The sequence below is a fragment of the Siphateles boraxobius genome, unplaced genomic scaffold (genome assembly GCF_051911475.1).
Source record: "Siphateles boraxobius isolate OS27281-9 unplaced genomic scaffold, OSU_SipBor_1 60, whole genome shotgun sequence".
Taxonomy (NCBI): Eukaryota; Metazoa; Chordata; class Actinopteri; order Cypriniformes; family Leuciscidae; genus Siphateles; species Siphateles boraxobius.
The window spans coordinates 443,327-465,276 of NW_027509187.1; the positions used below are offsets into that span (position 1 = coordinate 443,327).

The window sequence follows — 21,950 nt, forward strand, 5'->3', positions numbered from 1 at the left end:
TTGTGTGGGTTATAGTGAAACCCGAGTCGAAGTGTAATGCAGAGACATCGGGGAGGCGGTCCGGACTGTGGAAACATTGTTTGCATCTTGTTGAATTGAGGCTAATGAAGGAAACCATCTAGTGGTGAACTTCCCATCTTCTCTTTATTGTCTACGTGAGTTTGTGAAGTATTCGTTCGCTGTTGAATTCTCATCCTCTCTCCGTTTGTCTGAGCCCTGTGAGTAGAGCCAGCTTTGCTGTTGAAGCCTCATCTTCTCTCTCTGTCTGCCTGAGCCCTGTGAATAGAGCCAGCCTCGCTGTTGAATCCACATCTTCTTCCTGTCTGCTGGAGTCCTGTGAAGAGAGCCTACTTCGCTGTTGAATCCTCATCCTCTCTCCGTTTGTCTGAGCCCTGTGAGTAGAGCCAGCTTTGCTGTTGAAGCCTCATCTTCTCTCTCTGTCTGCTTGAGCCCTGGGAATAGAGCCAGCCTCGCTGTTGAATCCTCATCCTCTCTCCGTCTGTCTGAGCCCTGTGGAGAAAGTCGGCGACACTGTGGAATTCTCATCTTCTCTCTGCCTACCTGAGCCCTTTGAAGAACGCCAGCGACACTATTGAATCATCATCTTCTCTTGGTCTGCCTGCGTCCTGTGGAGAAAGTCAGCGACACTGCTAAATCCTTGTCTCTCTGGTTGTTTGAGCCCGGTGAAGAGAGCCAGCTTCGCTGTTGATTTCTTACCTCTCGCTGCCTACTTGAGCCCTGTGAAGGACGCCAGTGACACTACTGAACCTTCTTATTCTCTCTGTCTGTCTGAGCCCTGTGGAGAAAGTCGGTGACACTGTCGAGTTCTCATCTTCTCTCTGTCTATCGGAGCCCTGTGAAGAAAACCAGCGACACTGTTGAATTCCCATCTTCTCTCTCTGTCTGCCTGTGCCCTGTGAAGCAAGCCAGTGACATTGTTGAATCCTCACCTCCTCTTGGCCTGCCGGGGACTGTTTTAACATATTTTATTCATTAAAGATTTTGTGCTTTAACTTCTAAATTGCTGGTTGCCTATGTGTCCTCTGTGGTGTTGGCTCCTCGCGGTGGTACGTGAGTCGGGGGTTGAAGCGGCCGGTGGAGCCTAAAACCCAGGGTCGCCACAAACTAAACTGAAACACCTGATACTCACCTTAACCAGCTTGGTGTAGGCACCTGAAATTTACATTTATTGTTTATTTTTGATTAAATAAAGAACATTGTAAGTTCATCATCTGGTAGTGTGTTACTGGTGTTGGACACAAGAAGTTCCTCTGCTCTCTCTCCAAATTTTGTTACCACTGACCCGATTTCCCATAATCCAAAGAGAGCTACTACGTGACACTATTCAGAAATATTCTAGCCGTTTCTTCTTTTTCCTTTTTTCAATCATCTAATTGAAATGGTAAAAGCTAAACACTATTTCCCTTTCAAGGGAACTCGAGCTGCGTCCAACGCTGTGGGAACGCCCCTGCGTTGTGCGTCATGAAGCACGTATGGAATCAGCCCAATGGAGAGATGGAACGTCATAGGCGGGTGACGTCATCGACCAGGAAACTATAAAGCACCCCATAAACACAAGCGCAACAGCTTTCTGCGCCTTCAGTCGCGCTATATGTGAATCTGTCCCTGTGTGAATATTGTCTGTCTTTACATACTCTGCACCACACAAACAATTTATATATATATATATATATATATATATATATATATGAGAGATATGGCGAACGAACAGCAGTTTAGGAAGTGTGTCCCTCCCTGCTTGCGTTATTTTACAAGTGGGGATACACACGTTCTTTGTGTTGTTTGTTTGGGAGTGCAGCATGCCCAGTCAGCTCTCGAGGGAGCTGATTGTGAGCATTGCGAGCGTCTGCCATTAAGGACGCTCCGCTCCCGCCGGGCGCTCTTCGAGGAGAGCGGTTCGGTGCACGCTCCCTGCGGTTCGGGTCCCGCTCTTGCCGAGGCAGAGCGACGACGCGTATCGTGGGGATCGCAGATGGATCTCTCAGCGGGGTTAGAGACGGGCTCTGCCTTATCTCTCCCTTCACCTGTGAGATCCAGTGCCTCAGTCCCGTGTTCGGAAGCACGCGCTGCGGTTTCTTCCGCTCGGGCTGAGGCACCAGTTATAAATGAGGGAGATGTGGAGGATTCGCCACCTTACACTCCTGAAAGTGATGAGCTAGTGGAGGTATTAACAAGAGCTGTAGAAAAACTCAGCATTGTATGGCCAGTGACTAGACAGGAGTCTGTTTCTAAATCGAAATTAGATGAGAGATTTTTGCCGTAACGAGTGCAACCTCCACGCCGGTGCTTGCCGTTTTTTCCCGATCTCCTCACTGAGGTGTCGAAATCGTGGAAAAAAACGGTGTCATATAGAGTGTTTAGTCCCCAGACTTCAACATATTCTAATATTGTGGGGGCAAAATCATATGGTTATTCGGCTATGCCTCGCGTGGAAGAGTGGAAGAGTCGCGTGCCTTGCGAGTTTTCTCTCCCTCGAGGCTGCGTCATCTGTTAAGGCACCGGCATTACCCACCAAGCCTCTTAGAAATATTTCGGTTTTTATGGGTAAAGCGTATTCGGCGGCGGGTCAGGCTGCGTCATGTCTGCATACTATGTCTATTATGCAGGCATACCAGGCTGACCTGCTGAGGGACGTGAGTGAGAGTGAGGAGGTCAGTGCTGACGTGGTTCGCGAACTGCGTCAGGCTGCTGTTTTATCCCTGCGCGCAACCAGAGAGTCGGCCAAGCTAGTGGGTCGATCTATGGCAGCTGTGGTGGCCGCAGAAAGACATCTGTGGTTAAATCAGACAAATATAAAAGAAAAAGAAAAAGCTTTCCTTTTAGACACTCCTCTCTCCCCCCTGGGTTTATTTGGCGATGCTGTAAATTCTGTCATCGATAAATTCCAAGAGAAGGAAAAGCAAACAACAGCTTTTAAGAAATTTCTCCCTTTAAAAATTCATGTCCCTGGGGCTGCTGGGCGGGAGCAGCCCCGGCCGTCTGCGAGCTCATCATGTAGGGCGCTGAAGCAGAGTGCGCGTCTCGTGCTTCCCCTTCTGGACAGTGGGCTCAGCCGCGGCACTCTCAGCCGAAATCTCTCAGTAATAGAACTGATCTGAGGACAGTTATATTAGCTAAGAAGGCTTCGGCTAAGAAGAAGTCCTGGCGCCACGGCGCGCAGGACACTGAGGGTGGTCCCCACCGAGGCGGAAAGGTGTTCACCTCTTTCTACGGTGCCCATTCTTCCTCGGTGCCCTCAGGGGCCCTTTCTGCCAACCCCGCCTTCATGCCGGGGCGCAGATGGTCCCAGCGAGCGATTTCCAGAGGGACGCTTGCTCCCTCTGAGGAGGGTTTCAGAGCGGTTAGACCAGTTGTTCCCTCCCGGTGTGCCGTTACAGGGCGCTGCGTTTGCTGCTCAAGTTACACCAGAGGCCAGTCTCGAGAGACTGGTACCCTTAGTAGAATTTCGGGCAGAGTGGAAAAGCCTTCCAAAAATATCTCATTGGGTCCTGCAGACAATAGAAAGGGATTATGCTATCCAATTCAGGTGTCCACCAAGATTCAGAGGGGTTCTGCCTACAGTGGTGGGCCCCGAGCAGGCTCTGGTTATGGAACAAGAGGTGAAAGGAGGCTATAGAACGGGTTCCTCCTCCAAGTGAGGAGTCAGGCTATTAGAGCCGATATTTCATCGTTCCAAAATAGGATGGGGGGTTGCGTCCAATTTTAGACCTGCCCCTATTGAATCGGTCGGTAGGGAAGCCAAAATTCAAGATGCTCACTATCAAGCAGATCGTGTCACAAATCAGATGCGAGGACTGGTCTGTCACGATAGATCTAAGGGACGCGTACTTCCACATTTCCATCCTTCCACAACACAGGAAGTTCCTGAGGTTCGCCTTCGGGGCCGAGGTGTACCAGCACAGAGTTCTTCCGTTTGGCCTAGCTTTATCTCCCCGCACTTTCACGAAATGCATGGACGCAGCACTAGTTCCCCTGTGGCTTCAGGGTGTTCGTGTCCTCAATTACATCAACGATTGGTTGATTTTAGCTCAGACAGAGCAGATGGCGGTTCGACATTGAGATGTCGTTCTCGTTCATATCAGGAAGTTGGGGTTGAGGCTGAACGCAAAGAAAAGTGTATTATCTCCTCAGAAGACCACTTTTCTGGGTGTCGTTTGGGTTTCGGTTTCGATGCAGGCGCGACTCGTTCCGACCTGCATCGTTTCGATTCTCTCAGCTGTGAAACAAGTAAAGCTAGGCCAGCTACTTACTGTAAAACAGTTTTAGAGACTGTCGGGTCTGATGGCAGCAGCGTCCGACGTTATACCTTGCGGCCTGTTGTACATGAGATTGCTACAGTGGTGGCTCAGGACACGGTCAAAGTCATGCGGCGCTGCCTTCGTGCTCTGGTTATGTGGAAACAAACTTGGTTCCTATTCAAAGGGCCTGTGTTGGGGGCTCTTTGTCGTCGCGTAACGCTAACGACGGATGCTTCCCTCACAGGGTGGGGGGCTGTCACGAGTGGTCGTCCAGCCCAAGGGCTGTCGCAGGACCATCATCTATCACGGCTTATAAATTGTCTAGAGAGGTTGGCGGTGTTCCAGGCTCTGAAACACTTCCTAGCAGACCTGAGAGGTCATCATGCATTAGTTCAGTCAGACAACACGTCGGTGGTCTCTTATATAAATCATCAGGGGGGCCTGCGGTTTCGCCGGCTTTACAAGTTGGCCCGTCAGATCCTCCTGCGGTCCCAAGGGAGGTTACTATTTCTGAGAGCAATGTATCTTCCTGGGTATTTGAATGTGTTAGCAGACTTCCTGTCGAGACAGGGGCCGAGGCAACGGGGGATTGGAGACTCCATCCCGAGGTGGTGGAGCTCCTTTGGTTGAGTTTCAGTCGCGCCGAGGTGGACCTATTCGCTTCCAAGGAGACCACGCATTGTCATCTGTGGTTTTCCATCAGCAATCCAGCCCCTCTGGGGTTGGACGCTATGGTGCAGCCGTGGCTGAGGTCACGTCTGTTCGCCTTTCCCCCGATTGCTCTGCTACCTGGAATTCTGGAGAGGGTTCGCCGGGACGGGGTAAGCCTACTATTAGTAGCCCCGTTCTGGCCGGCCCGAGTATGGTTTGCGGACCTGATTTCTCTCCTGGACGGCTCTCCCTTGGAGCTCCCGGTCAGGAGGGATCTACTCTCTCAGGCGGGCAGCATGATATTTCACCCCCGCCCAGTATTGTGGGCTTGGCCTCTGAGGGGGCCCAGCTCATGAACTCTGCTCTCTCAACCGAGGTTGTGTAGACCATTCTTCACTCCAGAGCTCCATCCACGAGGAAGCTTTATGCCTTGAAGTGGAAACTCTTCACTTATTGGTGTAGAGAGCACCGGCAGGACCCAGTTAACTGCCCATTGGGTGCAGTGCTGGAATTCCTGCAGGAGCGCTTCTCCACAGGGCTATCCCCCTCCACACTAAAGGTGTATGTGGCGGCACTGGCTGCTTACCACGTCCCTTTCAGTGGAGTTTCTCTTGGGAGACACCCGCTTATAACTCGTTTCCTTCGTGGCACACTGAGGCTGAGGCCAGCAGTTCGTACGAGGGTGCCGGCCTGGGATCTGGCCATCGTATTAGAAGGTCTCACCCTAGCTCCCTTTGAACCTATCGAAGAAGTTCCTGAGAAGTTTCTCACGTTTAAGACTATCTTTCTTCTTGCTATCACCTCACTGAAGAGAATCAGAGATTTGCAGGCTCTGTCGGTTTCACCCTCGTGCCTGGAATTTTCGCCTGGCATGGTTAAGGCTTTTCTGCATCCTAGACCAGGTTACATTCCCAAGGTCCCTACTAATGTTGTTAGACCTACAGTTCTGCAGGCCTTTTGTCCTCCTCCATTTCTGTCGTCTGACCAGGAGAAACTTAATTTACTCTGCCCTGTTAGGGCGTTAGACGCCTACGTCCACAGAACTGCCCTGTGGAGGAAGTCAGAACAACTATTTGTGTGCTTTGGGCCACCCAAGAAGGGGTGTCTCGCGTCTAAACAGAGAATGAGCAAGTGGGTGGTCGAAGCTATCTCACTTGCCTATTAGTCGGCTGGTCAGCCTTCACCTTTGGCTGTACGAGCCCACTCTACCAGGAGTATGGCGGCTTCTAAAGCCTTACTGTCAGGAGTTTCCCTCAGTGACGTTTGTGATGCGGCTGGGTGGTCTTCACCGCATACTTTCATTAAGTTCTACGACCTAGACTTAAGTTCTACCCCTGGGGCACAGTTACTCTCGTCCTCTGTGCGCTAGTTCTCACATGGCGGTCACTTGGTCCTATGGCGACGTGGGTATTAGCATTCCCACAGCTTTTGACGCAGCTCAGTTCCCTTGAAAGGGAACGTCTCGGTTACGTATGTAACCCTAGTTCCCTAATAGGGAACGAGACGCTGCGTCATTCCACCATACTCCCGGCATTCCCGCTAGCGCTTCCTTCAGGCCTATCAGAAGCTGTTGCGCTTGTGTTTATGGGGTACTTTATAGTTTCCTGGTCGATGACGTCACCCGCCTATGACGTTCCAACTCTCCATTGGGCTGATTCCATACGTGCTTCATGTCGCACAACATAGGGGCGTTCCCACAGCGTTTGACGCAGCGTCTCGTTCCCTATCAGGGAACTAGGGTTACATACGTAACCGAGACGTTCTTGGGAATATTGTTTCAACTGGAAGTTAATTTAAGTTTATTTATTTTCCTTTTTTTAAATCAAACCACTGTTACTCTAAAACTTTCCATCCTGTTTGATCATTACACCAATCAGTTTGCTATTTTCAACAATGAAAGGGAGGTTATTGATGCATTCATGTATTCATCTTGTTCATGAACCAGATCATCTTTTTATTACTGATAGCCTGTTATAGAAATAATTCCTTGAGCTGCAACAAACGTTTACATTTTTTTAAACAATAGAACTGAAAGGAAGCGGAAAAACAGAATATTTTTTATCCTTTTAATGCTTTTGAATAAACATGAATCTGATTTGTCTTTATTACTGTAGTAAAAGATGTAGTATATAACCATTAATGTAAATGATTAAATAATTAATTTTCGTTTTTAATTCTAGACAAAGAATTCTATGACATCAATGCCACATTCATTAAAATGGCATTAGACAAAATGCATGTAAAAAGTTGTGGTACTAAACTAAAAGTGTGTCAGGACACTCATCAGAGGAACAAGTATCAGCATCAGAGAACCACACAGACAAGAAGCCTCAGATACCTTCACTTGTTCTGGGACCCACTTATCTGTGAACAGGGAATATAATGCAATGGAGTGAAATATAATGCATTCATGACAGAAATCATCAGAAACCTTTATTACAAATGATTAAAATAAATGAAATGTTCACCTATGTTCCCTTCAGACAACACCAGAGGACCCATGGATATGGAAGCACTGTCATGGAAGTCCAGAGACCTGCCCTCTCTCTGCCGGTGTCCAGAGTCACAGTCCTAATAGAGAAAAGAGCAAAATCCAGCTGTGTGAATCTCTGATCAATATCACTGAACAAACATGAAGAAAGGAATTTGATCCATTTATTATCAATTGCACTTAAAACATTATCATGAGAGGTTTTGTAAACTGACCATTGAGCAGCGATTGCTTGACAGAAGGCAAAGGTGAACAGCACAGTGCAGGTAAAGCTTAGTGGAGTTTGCAGTGTAGATATTCATCCCAAAGGAGAAACGGCTGGATGTCGAGAAGCCGTTCTGCAGCAGATTCACTGTGCTGTCATTTGGATTGGGACACCTGAGAATATCCATAATGACAATGGATAAATTAAATTATTTTCTTTGTTTCTATTGAACAAAATGGAATCCTAAGCTTTTGTCTTTAAGAGAGATAAATTATCTCTGGCAATCCTAAAAAAATCCCTGCTTTACTCTGAAAGGATGAAATCCCAACGGAGGCTGTAATCAGGATCATTCACAGGTGTAGCCCAACACGTGTCCATCACCAGGGCAAACTGGCGGCTGTCGACCCCCTCAACACGAACTTCCACATAGATTTCCTGGTCGAGCTCTGCATCCACTCCACCAGTGAAGGGCCGGGTAAACTCATCATCCTCATATGGAATCATCCGGACTCGATATCTGCCTTCACCAGCGGGAAGGATCTTGGGCACAATACTGATGAAATTGGTTAAATAGGTTAAAGATTAGAGAGAAAACTAAGGCACCATGGTACAACAGTGCATGTTATCAAGAGAGAAACTCGTAACTTAGAGCGTAAATGGAAACAAACTAATTTAGAGGTCTTTAGAATCGCGTGGAAAGACAGTATGTCACGTTATAAAAAGGCTCTAAAAGCAGCCAGGGCTGAGCATCTCCGCAAACTAATAGAAAATAACCAAAATAATCCAAGGTTTTTATTTAACACCGTGGCTAAACTAACAAATAAACAGACATCACCAGAGCAAGATATTCCGTTACAGTATAGTAGTAATGATTTATGAATTTCTTCACTGAGAAAATAGAAAGCATCAGAAACACAATTGTAAATGTACAATCTATTATGGTGTCTTATGATTCAGCCTTAATTATCGCCCCTCAAGAACAACTACACCGCTTTACAACTATAGGACAGGAAGAGCTAAATAAACGTATCATTGCATCTAAACCAACAACATGTTTATTAGATCCAATACCCACTAAACTACTGAAAGAAGGGTTACCTGTAGTGGAAGAGCCTCTTCTCAATATTATTAACTCGTCTTTATTTTTAGGTCATGTTCCAAGAATATTCAAGCTGGCAGTAATAAATCCTCTCATCAAGATACCACAATTAGATCCAAATAACCTAGCAAATTACAGACCTATTTCAAATCTTCCATTTATGTCTAAAATACTAGAAAAAGTTGTGTCCGCTCAATTGTGCTCTTTCTTGCAAGAAAATTATATCTATGAAAAATTTCAGTCAGGATTCAGACCGCATCATAGCACAGAAACTGCGCTAGTTAAAATTACAAATGATTCACTTTTTGCTTCTGACCAAGGCTGTATCTCAATCTCTATCTCGATCTTAGCGCTGCGTTCGACACTATAGATCATAAAATGCTCTTGGATCGACTACAAACTACACTGGTGTTCAGGAACAGGCATTAAGCTGGTTTAGATCGTACTTATCAGACCGTTACCATTTTGTCTGTTTAAATGGGTAAAAATCGAAGATAACGACAGTAGACTATACCATTTTTTTCAAACCGATACGAGTACGAGTATTTACATTTGTGTACTTGCAGAGACCGAGTACCGATACCGATATTTCTACTGCAAAAGTAACTATAGGCTCCCAGAAAAGAAGACAGAATACTATTTTAGAACACGGGTTAGAAGACTGTTTTTATTTTCTTCGCTGCTTGTTTTAACAAGTCTAAAAATAAATAATAATGAGTAAAATAATAAATGTATTAACACACAAACCAATTAACATAAAAGTTCATTTAACATAACAGCAAGCAGTTACTGCGTGCATGGTCCGGAATGACTGAATGCGTGCAAAGTGCGCTCCCTTAATAGCCTAATTCCTAAAAATCTGACAGTTCATAGCGATCTAACACATCTCTGTTATTAGCAATGAAGTTGACTGCACAATGAATCTTTCATAATATCCACACACTGTTATAATTAGAGGATTTGCCAGCATACAGAATTCAGCACTGAACAAAATAGTTTTGAGCGCTGACGGGTGTCTATCTTAAATGCTTCTGATTGGCCATTGCGTTCAAAAAATCAACACATATGACTGTGATTGGCTACATCGCTCAGCGCTGCAAACATGTTATGAATAAAAACTCTGGCCTGTAAATCGTTTCTATTTTGTTTTAGTTGTTATTTTTGCTTTTCTGCAACAGATGAATAAAAATCTATTAGTTTTAATATGTTTTATTCATAGATATTTCTAGTTTGCGGGAGTCCCGCGAATCGTTTTATTCTCCTGCAGCCCGCACACACAGAGTGAGTGCATTAGCGCCCGCGCTCGCACTCAGCCATCAGATCTAGTGCCGTGCCGCACTCTTTTGCGTTGGGAGTGCACCTCAGTTCACCTTGACAAAGCACTCGCGGCGGCCAGTTTCATTTCGCAAAATGTACGTGGTATCGGCAAATTTTTATGAGTATGAGTATGATTATATGAGGACAGTATCGACCCGATCCACGATGCCAGTATCGGTATCGGGCCATCCCTAGCCGCAAGGATCGGTGTTAGGCCCTCTGCTATTCTCAATATATATGCTGCCACTTGGTAATATTATAAGAAAACATGGAATTAATTTCCACTGTTATGCTGATGACACTCAATTATATATTTCATCACGACCAGATGAAAACACTAACTTATCTAAATAGACAGAGTGTCTTAAAGATATAAAATGCTGGATGACGTGTAATTTCCTGCTATTAAATTCAGATAAAACAGAGGTATTACTTATTGGTAAAAAAACACTACCCACAAAACCTCGTACAATACAACTTTAATTTAGAAGGATGTCCTTTTACTTTATCCACTACAGTAAAAGACCTGGGTGTTATATTAGACCACAACTTCGAAAATCATATTTCATATGTTACAAGAACAGCTTTTTTCCACCTTAGAAACATTGCTAAGCTACTTAACATGCAATATGTTTCTGATGCAGAAAAGTTAGTTCATGCATTCATTACCTCTAGACTAGATTACTGTAATGCTTTATTAGCTGGTTGTCCTGCATCCTCAATAAACAAGCTACAGTTAGTGCAAAATGCAGCTGCTAGAGTTCTTACTAGGTCGAGAAAATATGATCATATGACTCCAATTTTATCATCTCTACACTGGTTACCTATTAAGTTCCGTATCAATTACAAAGTATTACTACTGACCTATAAAGCCCTAAATGGTTTAGCTCCTGTGTATTTAATGGACCTTCTATCGACCTACAATCCATCGTGTTCTTTAAGATCACTAAATTCAAGGCTTCTGGTCATTCCTAGGATATCTAAGTCCACTAAAGGAGGAAGGGCGTTCTCGCATTTAGCTCCTAAACTCTGGAATAGCCTTCCTGATATTGTTCGAGGCTCAGACTCGCTGTCCCAGTTTAAAACTAGATTAAAGAACGCATCTCTTTAGTCAAGCATTCACATAATGTCACAGTGTCTGGTTGTGTTTCCCTGGGTTATCACTAGAGGTCCTCGTTCTCACGGTGTCATTCACATTAGACTACAATTCCCTGCATTCTGTTCTGTCACTTATCTGATTATTGCACTCAGCTGTTTCCCATCACCTTGTTAGTTCTGTGTATATATATTCCCTGTCTGTGTTAGTGTTTGTTACGGATTCCTTGTATTATGTCCCCACACTTCTGTTCTCGTTTGTGTTTCCTGGTCCGTGTTGTTCTTGTCTTTTGGATTGCTACATGGTATTTGACCCCTGCCTGGACTGATTGTGAGTTGGATTTCCCTTCAATAAATATACTATTGGATCTCTCTCTTCTGTGTGTGTTTCGTGACAGAAGGACTCCGTCACACCCAGATCCAGCGGTATGTTTTGTAACATCTCTTCCCCAGCCACCGAGTGGGAGAGAAGGGAGTTTTTTAAGGGGACCCGATTGGTTAAGTTTCGCTGGTCCCGTGGAGGTCACAGTGGAGGAGGTAGTCGGGAGATGATCCCTTTTCCGGTGGTCCCGGTTCCGGTGGTCCTGAGTCCGGTGGTCCGGAGAAGGAGGAGGAGACACGTTCCGTCTGCCCAGTCAGAGATTGTTCACGTCACGTCTGCCCAGTCAGACACTGTTCACTTCGCGTCTGCCCAGTCAGAGAATGGTCACGTCCCGTCTGCTCAGTCAGAGACTGTTCACGTCCCGTCTGCCCAGTCAGAGACTGTTCACGTTCCGTCTGCCCAGTCAGAGACTGTTCACGTTCTGTCTGCCCAGTCAGAGACTGTAAACGTTCTGTCTGCCCAGTCAGAGACTGTTCACGTCCCGTCTGCCCAGTCAGAGATTGTTCACGTTCCGTCTGCCCAGTCAGAGAATGGTCACGTCCCGTCTGCCCAGTCAAGGACTGTTCATGTTCCGTCTGCCCAGTCAGAGACTGTTCACGTTCCGTCTGCCTTCATGGACCTGGACTATCTGGAGCGTCTGGCTCGGATCCTGGACATGCCCGTGTCTGCTGTTCCAGAGCCGGAGCCAGTGTCTGTTCCAGAGCCGGAGCCAGTGTCTGTTCCAGAGCCGGAGCCAGTGTCTGCTGTTCCAGAGCCGGAGGCAGAGCCATTGCCCTTTCATGAGCTGGAGGCAGAGCCATTGCCCGTTCCAGAGCTGGAGGTAGAGCCAAGGCCTGTTCCAGAGCCAGAGGCAGAGCCAATGCCTGTTCCATAGCTGGAGGCAGAGCCAATGCCTGATCCAGAGCTGGAGGCAGAGCCAGTGCCTGTTCCAGAGCTGGAGCCAATGTCTGTTCCAGAGCCAGTGCCTGTTCAAGCGCCAGAGCCAGTGTTTGTTTCTGTGTTTGTGTCTGTTCTTGTGACTGTTACGTTTCTTGTGTCTGTTCCTGAGCCGGTGTCTGTTCCTGAGCCGGTGTCTGTTCCTGAGCCGGCGTCTGTTCCAAAGCTAATGCCTGTTCCTGAGCCAGTGCCAGTGTCTGTTCCTGAGCCGGAGCCAGTGTCTGTTCCTGAGCTGGAGCCAGTGTCTGTTCCTGAGCTGGAGCCAGTGTCTGTTCCTGAGCCGGAGCCAGTGTCTGTTCCTGAGCCGGAGCCAGTGTCTGTTCCTGAGCCGGAGCCAGTGTCTGTTCCTGAGCCGGAGCCAGTGTCTGTTCCTGAGCCGGAGCCAGTGTCTGTTCCTGAGCCGGAGCCAGTGTCTGTGCCGGAGCCAGTGTCTGTGCCTGAGCCGGAGCCAGTGTCTGTGCCTGAGCCGGAGGCAGTGTCTGTTCCTGAGCCGGAGCCAGTGTCTGTTCCTGAGCCGGTGTCTGCTGTACCTGAGCCGGTGTCTGCTGTACCTGAGCCGGTGTCTGCTGTACCTGAGCCGGTGTCTGCTGTACCTGAGCCGGTGTCTGCTGTACCTGAGCCGGTGTCTGCTGTACCTGAGCCGGTGTCTGCTGTACCTGAGCAGGTGTCTGCTGTACCTGAGCCGGTGTCTGCTGTACCTGAGCCGGTGTCTGCTGTACCTGAGCCGGTGTCTGCTGTTCCTGAGCCGGTGTGTGCTGTTCGTGAGCCGGTGTGTGCTGTACCTGAGCCGGTGTGTGCTGTACCTGAGCCGGTGTCTGCTGTTCCTGAGCCGGTGTCTGCTGTTCCTGAGCCGGTGTCTGCTGTTCCTGAGCCGGTGTCTGCTATTCCTGAGCCGGTGTCTGCTGTTCCTGCTTCTGAATCACGGGCGCCTGAGTGCCGGGCGCCTGAGTCACCGCCCTGGCCACCCGAGTGGTCTTCACCGCCCTGGCCGCCCGAGGGATCTTCGCCGCCCTGGCCGCCCGAAGGGTCTTCACCCCCCTGGCCGCCCGAAGGGTCTTCACCGCCCTGGCCGCCCGAAGGGTCTTCGTCTGCTTCGCCCTGGCCGCCCGATGGGTCGTCTGCTTCGCCCTGGCCGCCCGATGGGTCGTCTGCTTCGCCCTGGCCGTCCGATTGGTCGTCTGCTTCGCCCTGGCCGCCTGATGGACTGTCTGCTTCGCCCTGGTCGCCGGCTGAGCCATCACCCCCTGTTCTTGTTCCCCTTCATGGTCCTGGCCCTCCCATCCCTCCCTTGGACTTCCCACTTTCCACCTTCCTCTTGGACTCTTGTGTTGTCTTGTGTACTGTCATGGAGCGTCTGGTAGCTGCTCCGTAGAGGGGAGGTTCTGTCACAGTGTCTGGTAGTGTTTCCCTGGGTTATCAGTAGAGGTCCTCGTTCTCACGGTGTCATTCACATTAGACTACAATTAACTGCATTCTGTTCTGTCACTTATCTGATTATTGCACTCAACTGTTTCCCATCACCTTGTTAGTTCTGTGTGTATATATTCCCTGTCTGTGTTAGTGTTTGTTACGGAGTCCTTGTATTATGTCCCCACACTTCCGTTCTCGTTTGTGTTTCTTGGTCTGTGTTGTTCTTGTCTTTTGGATTGCTACATGGTATTTGACCCCTGCCTGGACTGATTGTGAGTTGGATTACCCTATCATTAAAAACTACTGCTTTTGGATCTTCTGTTCCCTGTGTGTGTTTCCGTGACACATAATGCTTATCTTTCATACTACTGTTGAATCAGATCAAATGCATTAATATTATGAACAGCAGCTATGCTCGACTCTACGCCTGTGAAGAGACGACTCGACGCCTGTGAAGAGACGACTCGACGCCTGTGAAGAGACGACTCGACGCCTGTGAAGAGACGACTCGACGCCTGTGAAGAGACGACTCGACGCCTGTGAAGAGACGACTCGACGCCTGTGAAGAGACGACTCGACGCCTGTGAAGAGACGACTCGACGCCTGTGAAGAGACGACTCGACGCCTGTGAAGAGACGACTCAACGCCGGCGATATGTTATGCCCAAAATTAATACATGATTAACTAACTGTATTTTTCTATGTACATTTCTGAAATGCACTTTCTGTAAAGCTGCTTTGAAACTATATGTATTGTGATAAGTGCTATACAAATAAATTTGAATTGAATTGAATTGAAATAATGGATAGATCTGTGTTAAAACTACTTTGTTTATGAGTAAAATTCTGTTTAAAAAATATATTCTTGGTTTAGAGAATATAATCATATATTTACTTTTTAAATTATTTTTCTGCTTAAAGGATTCGTTCACCTAAAAAGTTTTGGAATATAGTTCAGGAGTCGTATGGACCTTTTTTTGTACTTGAGCTTGAAATTCCCCATGAGGATTAACAGCATTGAAAGGTAAAAATGTTGTTCCTTGGAACAAATAATAACAAACAAACTTTATGTTTTTGGTGAACTACCCCTTTAAAAAAGGTGCTGCTTTAGTCCTACCTCTCCAGTGGGTTGATTTCCTCATTCATAGAAAGTGTTTGTGATTGAGGATAAGCACAGCTGAAAGAAAGTCTCAGGATTTTCTCTCTGCTGATGATTAGACCTTCTGACCTCGGTGTCCCCAGAATAAAGTTATCATAGATGAAGTGGGTGCCGTTAGCCTGTGAACAACAAATATACCATTTGTATTTTAGCCTAAACTGAATTCAAAGTATATATATATATATATATATATATATATATATATATATATATATATATATACATATATATAGGTGGAGAAGTTCCAGTCTCTTTTGTGTCATGGTGTTGTGCACTCTTCCCTTTTGAATCTCTTTCAGACACTGAGAAGTTTTTAGGGAGGTCTGTTTGGGACCTTCCATTGGCTGTTACAGATTGATTATTCAATACCTTATGGTGCGTTCACACCAAACGCGAATAGAGCGTCTGGCGGGAGTGATTTCAATGTTAAGTCAATGTAAAGACGCGTCCTGGGGCACGAATGAGGTGTTCAGCGCGGTGCGGTAGATGCGAATTCGTCTCATTCGTCTCACTCGTGTTCCTGAATCACTAAATTCAAGGCTTCTGGTCATTCCTAGGATATCTAAGTCCACTAAAGGAGGAAGGGCGTTCTCGCATTTAGCTCCTAAACTCTGGAATAGCCTTCCTGATATTGTTCGAGGCTCAGACTCGCTGTCCCAGTTTAAAACTAGATTAAAGAACGCATCTCTTTAGTCAAGCATTCACATAATGTCACAGTGTCTGGTTGTGTTTCCCTGGGTTATCACTAGAGGTCCTCGTTCTCACGGTGTCATTCACATTAGACTACAATTCCCTGCATTCTGTTCTGTCACTTATCTGATTATTGCACTCAGCTGTTTCCCATCACCTTGTTAGTTCTGTGTATATATATTCCCTGTCTGTGTTAGTGTTTGTTACGGATTCCTTGTATTATGTCCCCACACTTCTGTTCTCGTTTGTGTTTCCTGGTCCGTGTTGTTCTTGTCTTTTGGATTGCTACATGGTATTTGACCCCTGCCTGGACTGATTGTGAGTTGGATTTCCCTTCAATAAATATACTATTGGATCTCTCTCTTCTGTGTGTGTTTCGTGACAGAAGGACTCCGTCACACCCAGATCCAGCGGTATGTTTTGTAACATCTCTTCCCCAGCCACCGAGTGGGAGAGAAGGGAGTTTTTTAAGGGGACCCGATTGGTTAAGTTTCGCTGGTCCCGTGGAGGTCACAGTGGAGGAGGTAGTCGGGAGATGATCCCTTTTCCGGTGGTCCCGGTTCCGGTGGTCCTGAGTCCGGTGGTCCGGAGAAGGAGGAGGAGACACGTTCCGTCTGCCCAGTCAGAGATTGTTCACGTCACGTCTGCCCAGTCAGACACTGTTCACTTCGCGTCTGCCCAGTCAGAGAATGGTCACGTCCCGTCTGCTCAGTCAGAGACTGTTCACGTCCCGTCTGCCCAGTCAGAGACTGTTCACGTTCCGTCTGCCCAGTCAGAGACTGTTCACGTTCTGTCTGCCCAGTCAGAGACTGTAAACGTTCTGTCTGCCCAGTCAGAGACTGTTCACGTCCCGTCTGCCCAGTCAGAGATTGTTCACGTTCCGTCTGCCCAGTCAGAGAATGGTCACGTCCCGTCTGCCCAGTCAAGGACTGTTCATGTTCCGTCTGCCCAGTCAGAGACTGTTCACGTTCCGTCTGCCTTCATGGACCTGGACTATCTGGAGCGTCTGGCTCGGATCCTGGACATGCCCGTGTCTGCTGTTCCAGAGCCGGAGCCAGTGTCTGTTCCAGAGCCGGAGCCAGTGTCTGTTCCAGAGCCGGAGCCAGTGTCTGCTGTTCCAGAGCCGGAGGCAGAGCCATTGCCCTTTCATGAGCTGGAGGCAGAGCCATTGCCCGTTCCAGAGCTGGAGGTAGAGCCAAGGCCTGTTCCAGAGCCAGAGGCAGAGCCAATGCCTGTTCCATAGCTGGAGGCAGAGCCAATGCCTGATCCAGAGCTGGAGGCAGAGCCAGTGCCTGTTCCAGAGCTGGAGCCAATGTCTGTTCCAGAGCCAGTGCCTGTTCAAGCGCCAGAGCCAGTGTTTGTTTCTGTGTTTGTGTCTGTTCTTGTGACTGTTACGTTTCTTGTGTCTGTTCCTGAGCCGGTGTCTGTTCCTGAGCCGGTGTCTGTTCCTGAGCCGGCGTCTGTTCCAAAGCTAATGCCTGTTCCTGAGCCAGTGCCAGTGTCTGTTCCTGAGCCGGAGCCAGTGTCTGTTCCTGAGCTGGAGCCAGTGTCTGTTCCTGAGCTGGAGCCAGTGTCTGTTCCTGAGCCGGAGCCAGTGTCTGTTCCTGAGCCGGAGCCAGTGTCTGTTCCTGAGCCGGAGCCAGTGTCTGTTCCTGAGCCGGAGCCAGTGTCTGTTCCTGAGCCGGAGCCAGTGTCTGTTCCTGAGCCGGAGCCAGTGTCTGTGCCGGAGCCAGTGTCTGTGCCTGAGCCGGAGCCAGTGTCTGTGCCTGAGCCGGAGGCAGTGTCTGTTCCTGAGCCGGAGCCAGTGTCTGTTCCTGAGCCGGTGTCTGCTGTACCTGAGCCGGTGTCTGCTGTACCTGAGCAGGTGTCTGCTGTACCTGAGCCGGTGTCTGCTGTACCTGAGCCGGTGTCTGCTGTACCTGAGCCGGTGTCTGCTGTACCTGAGCAGGTGTCTGCTGTACCTGAGCCGGTGTCTGCTGTACCTGAGCCGGTGTCTGCTGTACCTGAGCCGGTGTCTGCTGTTCCTGAGCCGGTGTGTGCTGTTCCTGAGCCGGTGTGTGCTGTACCTGAGCCGGTGTGTGCTGTACCTGAGCCGGTGTCTGCTGTTCCTGAGCCGGTGTCTGCTGTTCCTGAGCCGGTGTCTGCTGTTCCTGAGCCGGTGTCTGCTATTCCTGAGCCGGTGTCTGCTGTTCCTGCTTCTGAATCACGGGCGCCTGAGTGCCGGGCGCCTGAGTCACCGCCCTGGCCACCCGAGTGGTCTTCACCGCCCTGGCCGCCCGAGGGATCTTCGCCGCCCTGGCCGCCCGAAGGGTCTTCACCCCCCTGGCCGCCCGAAGGGTCTTCACCGCCCTGGCCGCCCGAAGGGTCTTCGTCTGCTTCGCCCTGGCCGCCCGATGGGTCGTCTGCTTCGCCCTGGCCGCCCGATGGGTCGTCTGCTTCGCCCTGGCCGTCCGATTGGTCGTCTGCTTCGCCCTGGCCGCCTGATGGACTGTCTGCTTCGCCCTGGTCGCCGGCTGAGCCATCACCCCCTGTTCTTGTTCCCCTTCATGGTCCTGGCCCTCCCATCCCTCCCTTGGACTTCCCACTTTCCACCTTCCTCTTGGACTCTTGTGTTGTCTTGTGTACTGTCATGGAGCGTCTGGTAGCTGCTCCGTAGAGGGGAGGTTCTGTCACAGTGTCTGGTAGTGTTTCCCTGGGTTATCAGTAGAGGTCCTCGTTCTCACGGTGTCATTCACATTAGACTACAATTAACTGCATTCTGTTCTGTCACTTATCTGATTATTGCACTCAACTGTTTCCCATCACCTTGTTAGTTCTGTGTGTATATATTCCCTGTCTGTGTTAGTGTTTGTTACGGAGTCCTTGTATTATGTCCCCACACTTCCGTTCTCGTTTGTGTTTCTTGGTCTGTGTTGTTCTTGTCTTTTGGATTGCTACATGGTATTTGACCCCTGCCTGGACTGATTGTGAGTTGGATTACCCTATCATTAAAAACTACTGCTTTTGGATCTTCTGTTCCCTGTGTGTGTTTCCGTGACACATAATGCTTATCTTTCATACTACTGTTGAATCAGATCAAATGCATTAATATTATGAACAGCAGCTATGCTCGACTCTACGCCTGTGAAGAGACGACTCGACGCCTGTGAAGAGACGACTCGACGCCTGTGAAGAGACGACTCGACGCCTGTGAAGAGACGACTCGACGCCTGTGAAGAGACGACTCGACGCCTGTGAAGAGACGACTCGACGCCTGTGAAGAGACGACTCGACGCCTGTGAAGAGACGACTCGACGCCTGTGAAGAGACGACTCGACGCCTGTGAAGAGACGACTCGACGCCTGTGAAGAGACGACTCGACGCCTGTGAAGAGACGACTCGACGCCTGTGAAGAGACGACTCGACGCCTGTGAAGAGACGACTCAACGCCGGCGATATGTTATGCCCAAAATTAATACATGATTAACTAACTGTATTTTTCTATGTACATTTCTGAAATGCACTTTCTGTAAAGCTGCTTTGAAACTATATGTATTGTGATAAGTGCTATACAAATAAATTTGAATTGAATTGAATTGAAATAATGGATAGATCTGTGTTAAAACTACTTTGTTTATGAGTAAAATTCTGTTTAAAAAATATATTCTTGGTTTAGAGAATATAATCATATATTTACTTTTTAAATTATTTTTCTGCTTAAAGGATTCGTTCACCTAAAAAGTTTTGGAATATAGTTCAGGAGTCGTATGGACCTTTTTTTGTACTTGAGCTTGAAATTCCCCATGAGGATTAACAGCATTGAAAGGTAAAAATGTTGTTCCTTGGAACAAATAATAACAAACAAACTTTATGTTTTTGGTGAACTACCCCTTTAAAAAAGGTGCTGCTTTAGTCCTACCTCTCCAGTGGGTTGATTTCCTCATTCATAGAAAGTGTTTGTGATTGAGGATAAGCACAGCTGAAAGAAAGTCTCAGGATTTTCTCTCTGCTGATGATTAGACCTTCTGACCTCGGTGTCCCCAGAATAAAGTTATCATAGATGAAGTGGGTGCCGTTAGCCTGTGAACAACAAATATACCATTTGTATTTTAGCCTAAACTGAATTCAAAGTATTAAAATATATATATATATATATATATATATATATATATATATATATATATATATACATATATATAGGTGGAGAAGTTCCAGTCTCTTTTGTGTCATGGTGTTGTGCACTCTTCCCTTTTGAATCTCTTTCAGACACTGAGAAGTTTTTAGGGAGGTCTGTTTGGGACCTTCCATTGGCTGTTACAGATTGATTATTCAATACCTTATGGTGCGTTCACACCAAACGCGAATAGAGCGTCTGGCGGGAGTGATTTCAATGTTAAGTCAATGTAAAGACGCGTCCTGGGGCACGAATGAGGTGTTCAGCGCGGTGCGGTAGATGCGAATTCGTCTCATTCGTGCGAATGACGCGAATTGAGCGTCTGAGCGCGAATGATTTTATTTGGTGCATTCACATGTTTGACACGAATTCGCATCTGATGCCCAAGTTGGAAAATCTGAACTTTGGCGTCTGTTCGCACCTCGTTAACCAATCAGGAGCCTGCATGCTGCTGACACATGGTGATGTAAATATTTTATCACATAAAAACTTTATTTCGAAATAGGCTACTGTATGAGACATATTAGTTTTGTATTGAATGCTATTTATTCCATATCTAATCTAGATTATATGAAACATTATTATTCTAATGTAAAGACAACCAACATACTTTATTCCAAAAACACAATTCGTGCCTGGACGTGCCTAGTGTTGTGTGTGAGTTGTGTGTGTGTTGTGGAAAAAAAATCACAGGACAGGTTAATCACTTTTGTAGGCTGGCTCCATTTATCATCAAAACAAAAATAAATGACAGATTAGGTGGGTGAGGGTCCTCGCTCCGATGCGGGACAACAGGTCATCAAACTGGGCGCGGGACAGGCGGAAGTAACGCTGAAAGCGGTCGTCATCCAGGCACAGCTCCTGGTGCAAATGGTGAAACTTTCCAAACTGGGTTCGCCTCCAGAGGGCTTGGTGGACCCCAGTACGGTGACGATGATCCCTACACCGCTGTTCTGCTCTCCAGAGCAAATACAGAGCGGTGACTCTCGATGAATGCTCGATCAACATCAGCAATCTTTCAAACAGACAACCGCCTAGTTATGGAAGGCCAACAGGGCACCTGTTAAAACACGTGAATTTTAACACGTATTTCACGCCTATTTTTTTATTTATTCACGTGTTTTTGGCCCTCTTGGCCTTCCATACCTAGCACTTGCCCCACCCACAAGAAGCAGATTTCGCCTCAGTCAATTTTTTGCTTTTTACACGCGTCAATTTCGCTTTGGATTCAATCCATTCAATTTCGCGAATGGATTCAAAATGTTCAAGCGTCCAACTAGACGCGATAGACGCGAATTTGACGCTCTATTCGCGTTTAGTGTGAACGCAGCATTACAGACCTCTCAACATACTTCTCACGGTCTCATAGTGATCAAACTCTGCTGGTTCTATCAGGCAATACAAATAATTGGATGGATTATTTGAATAGAGTATACATAGTTAAACCTACCACAAGATTTGTACCACAGATGTGTTCATCATTATCAAAATGGAATTCCACTCTGCCATTCCGGACCGTTCCTTTGCAGCTGGGATCATTGAGGTGTAAGACATCAGCTGGAAAACCAGCCTCAAAGAGCTGACAGCGAGACACAGATATGAAGCCAGAGCTGCTTTCACAGGTTTCTGAGAAATCTGAGTACAAAAAAAGAGAGAGCGATAAAAGATTGTCAGAATTATTAAAAAAGATAAAGACAACTAATGACCGAAAAAAAAATGTTGAATGATACCAACCAAAAGAGTCAGGTTGTGGTCTGTGATGGTCCTTTTTACATAAACAGCCATAAACACCATTTTTATTCCCACACCATTCATCCTCAGAGCAGTTGAGTTCAGAACAGCGATCTCTCAAATCTAAGAGGAAAAACACAGATAGATGAAATACAGCACAAAGACACTGAGTCATGTTAACAGAACCAGAGCTTAACACTCTGGCCCTCTGAATGATTATTGCTCTGTATTTCTCAAGGTGTTTTTCTCTTGTGAATGAAATGGGTCATTTCATTTTTAATCATTTTCCCATTGAGATCCAAAAACATAGTGATAGTCAGGGTTTTTTTTTCACATTCATTTTCAATCCACCTGGCCATAAGAATTAAATTGC

The 21,950-nt window shown here is 47.2% G+C and overlaps 2 protein-coding genes across 2 annotated transcripts in view; both read right to left on the reverse strand.

Annotated features, from left to right (window-relative positions):
- Nucleotides 1-15,114, reverse strand: part of LOC143718260 (uromodulin-like) — a 39,825-nt gene extending 24,711 nt beyond the window's left edge. The window contains exon 1 of the mRNA XM_077209280.1: nucleotides 15,073-15,114. The gene's annotated coding sequence lies outside the window, so the exon portion shown is untranslated. The remainder of the gene's footprint in view (nucleotides 1-15,072) is intronic.
- Nucleotides 6,841-21,950, reverse strand: part of LOC143718249 (pancreatic secretory granule membrane major glycoprotein GP2-like) — a 28,013-nt gene continuing 12,903 nt past the window's right edge. The window contains exons 4-10 of the mRNA XM_077209262.1: nucleotides 21,581-21,700; nucleotides 21,297-21,481; nucleotides 19,592-19,752; nucleotides 7,914-8,159; nucleotides 7,617-7,779; nucleotides 7,379-7,481; nucleotides 6,841-7,274 (exon numbers count right to left, since the gene is read on the reverse strand). Of these exons, the coding sequence (XP_077065377.1) occupies nucleotides 7,171-7,274; nucleotides 7,379-7,481; nucleotides 7,617-7,779; nucleotides 7,914-8,159; nucleotides 19,592-19,752; nucleotides 21,297-21,481; nucleotides 21,581-21,700 (1,082 nt within the window). The 3' untranslated portion in view covers nucleotides 6,841-7,170. The remainder of the gene's footprint in view (nucleotides 7,275-7,378; nucleotides 7,482-7,616; nucleotides 7,780-7,913; nucleotides 8,160-19,591; nucleotides 19,753-21,296; nucleotides 21,482-21,580; nucleotides 21,701-21,950) is intronic.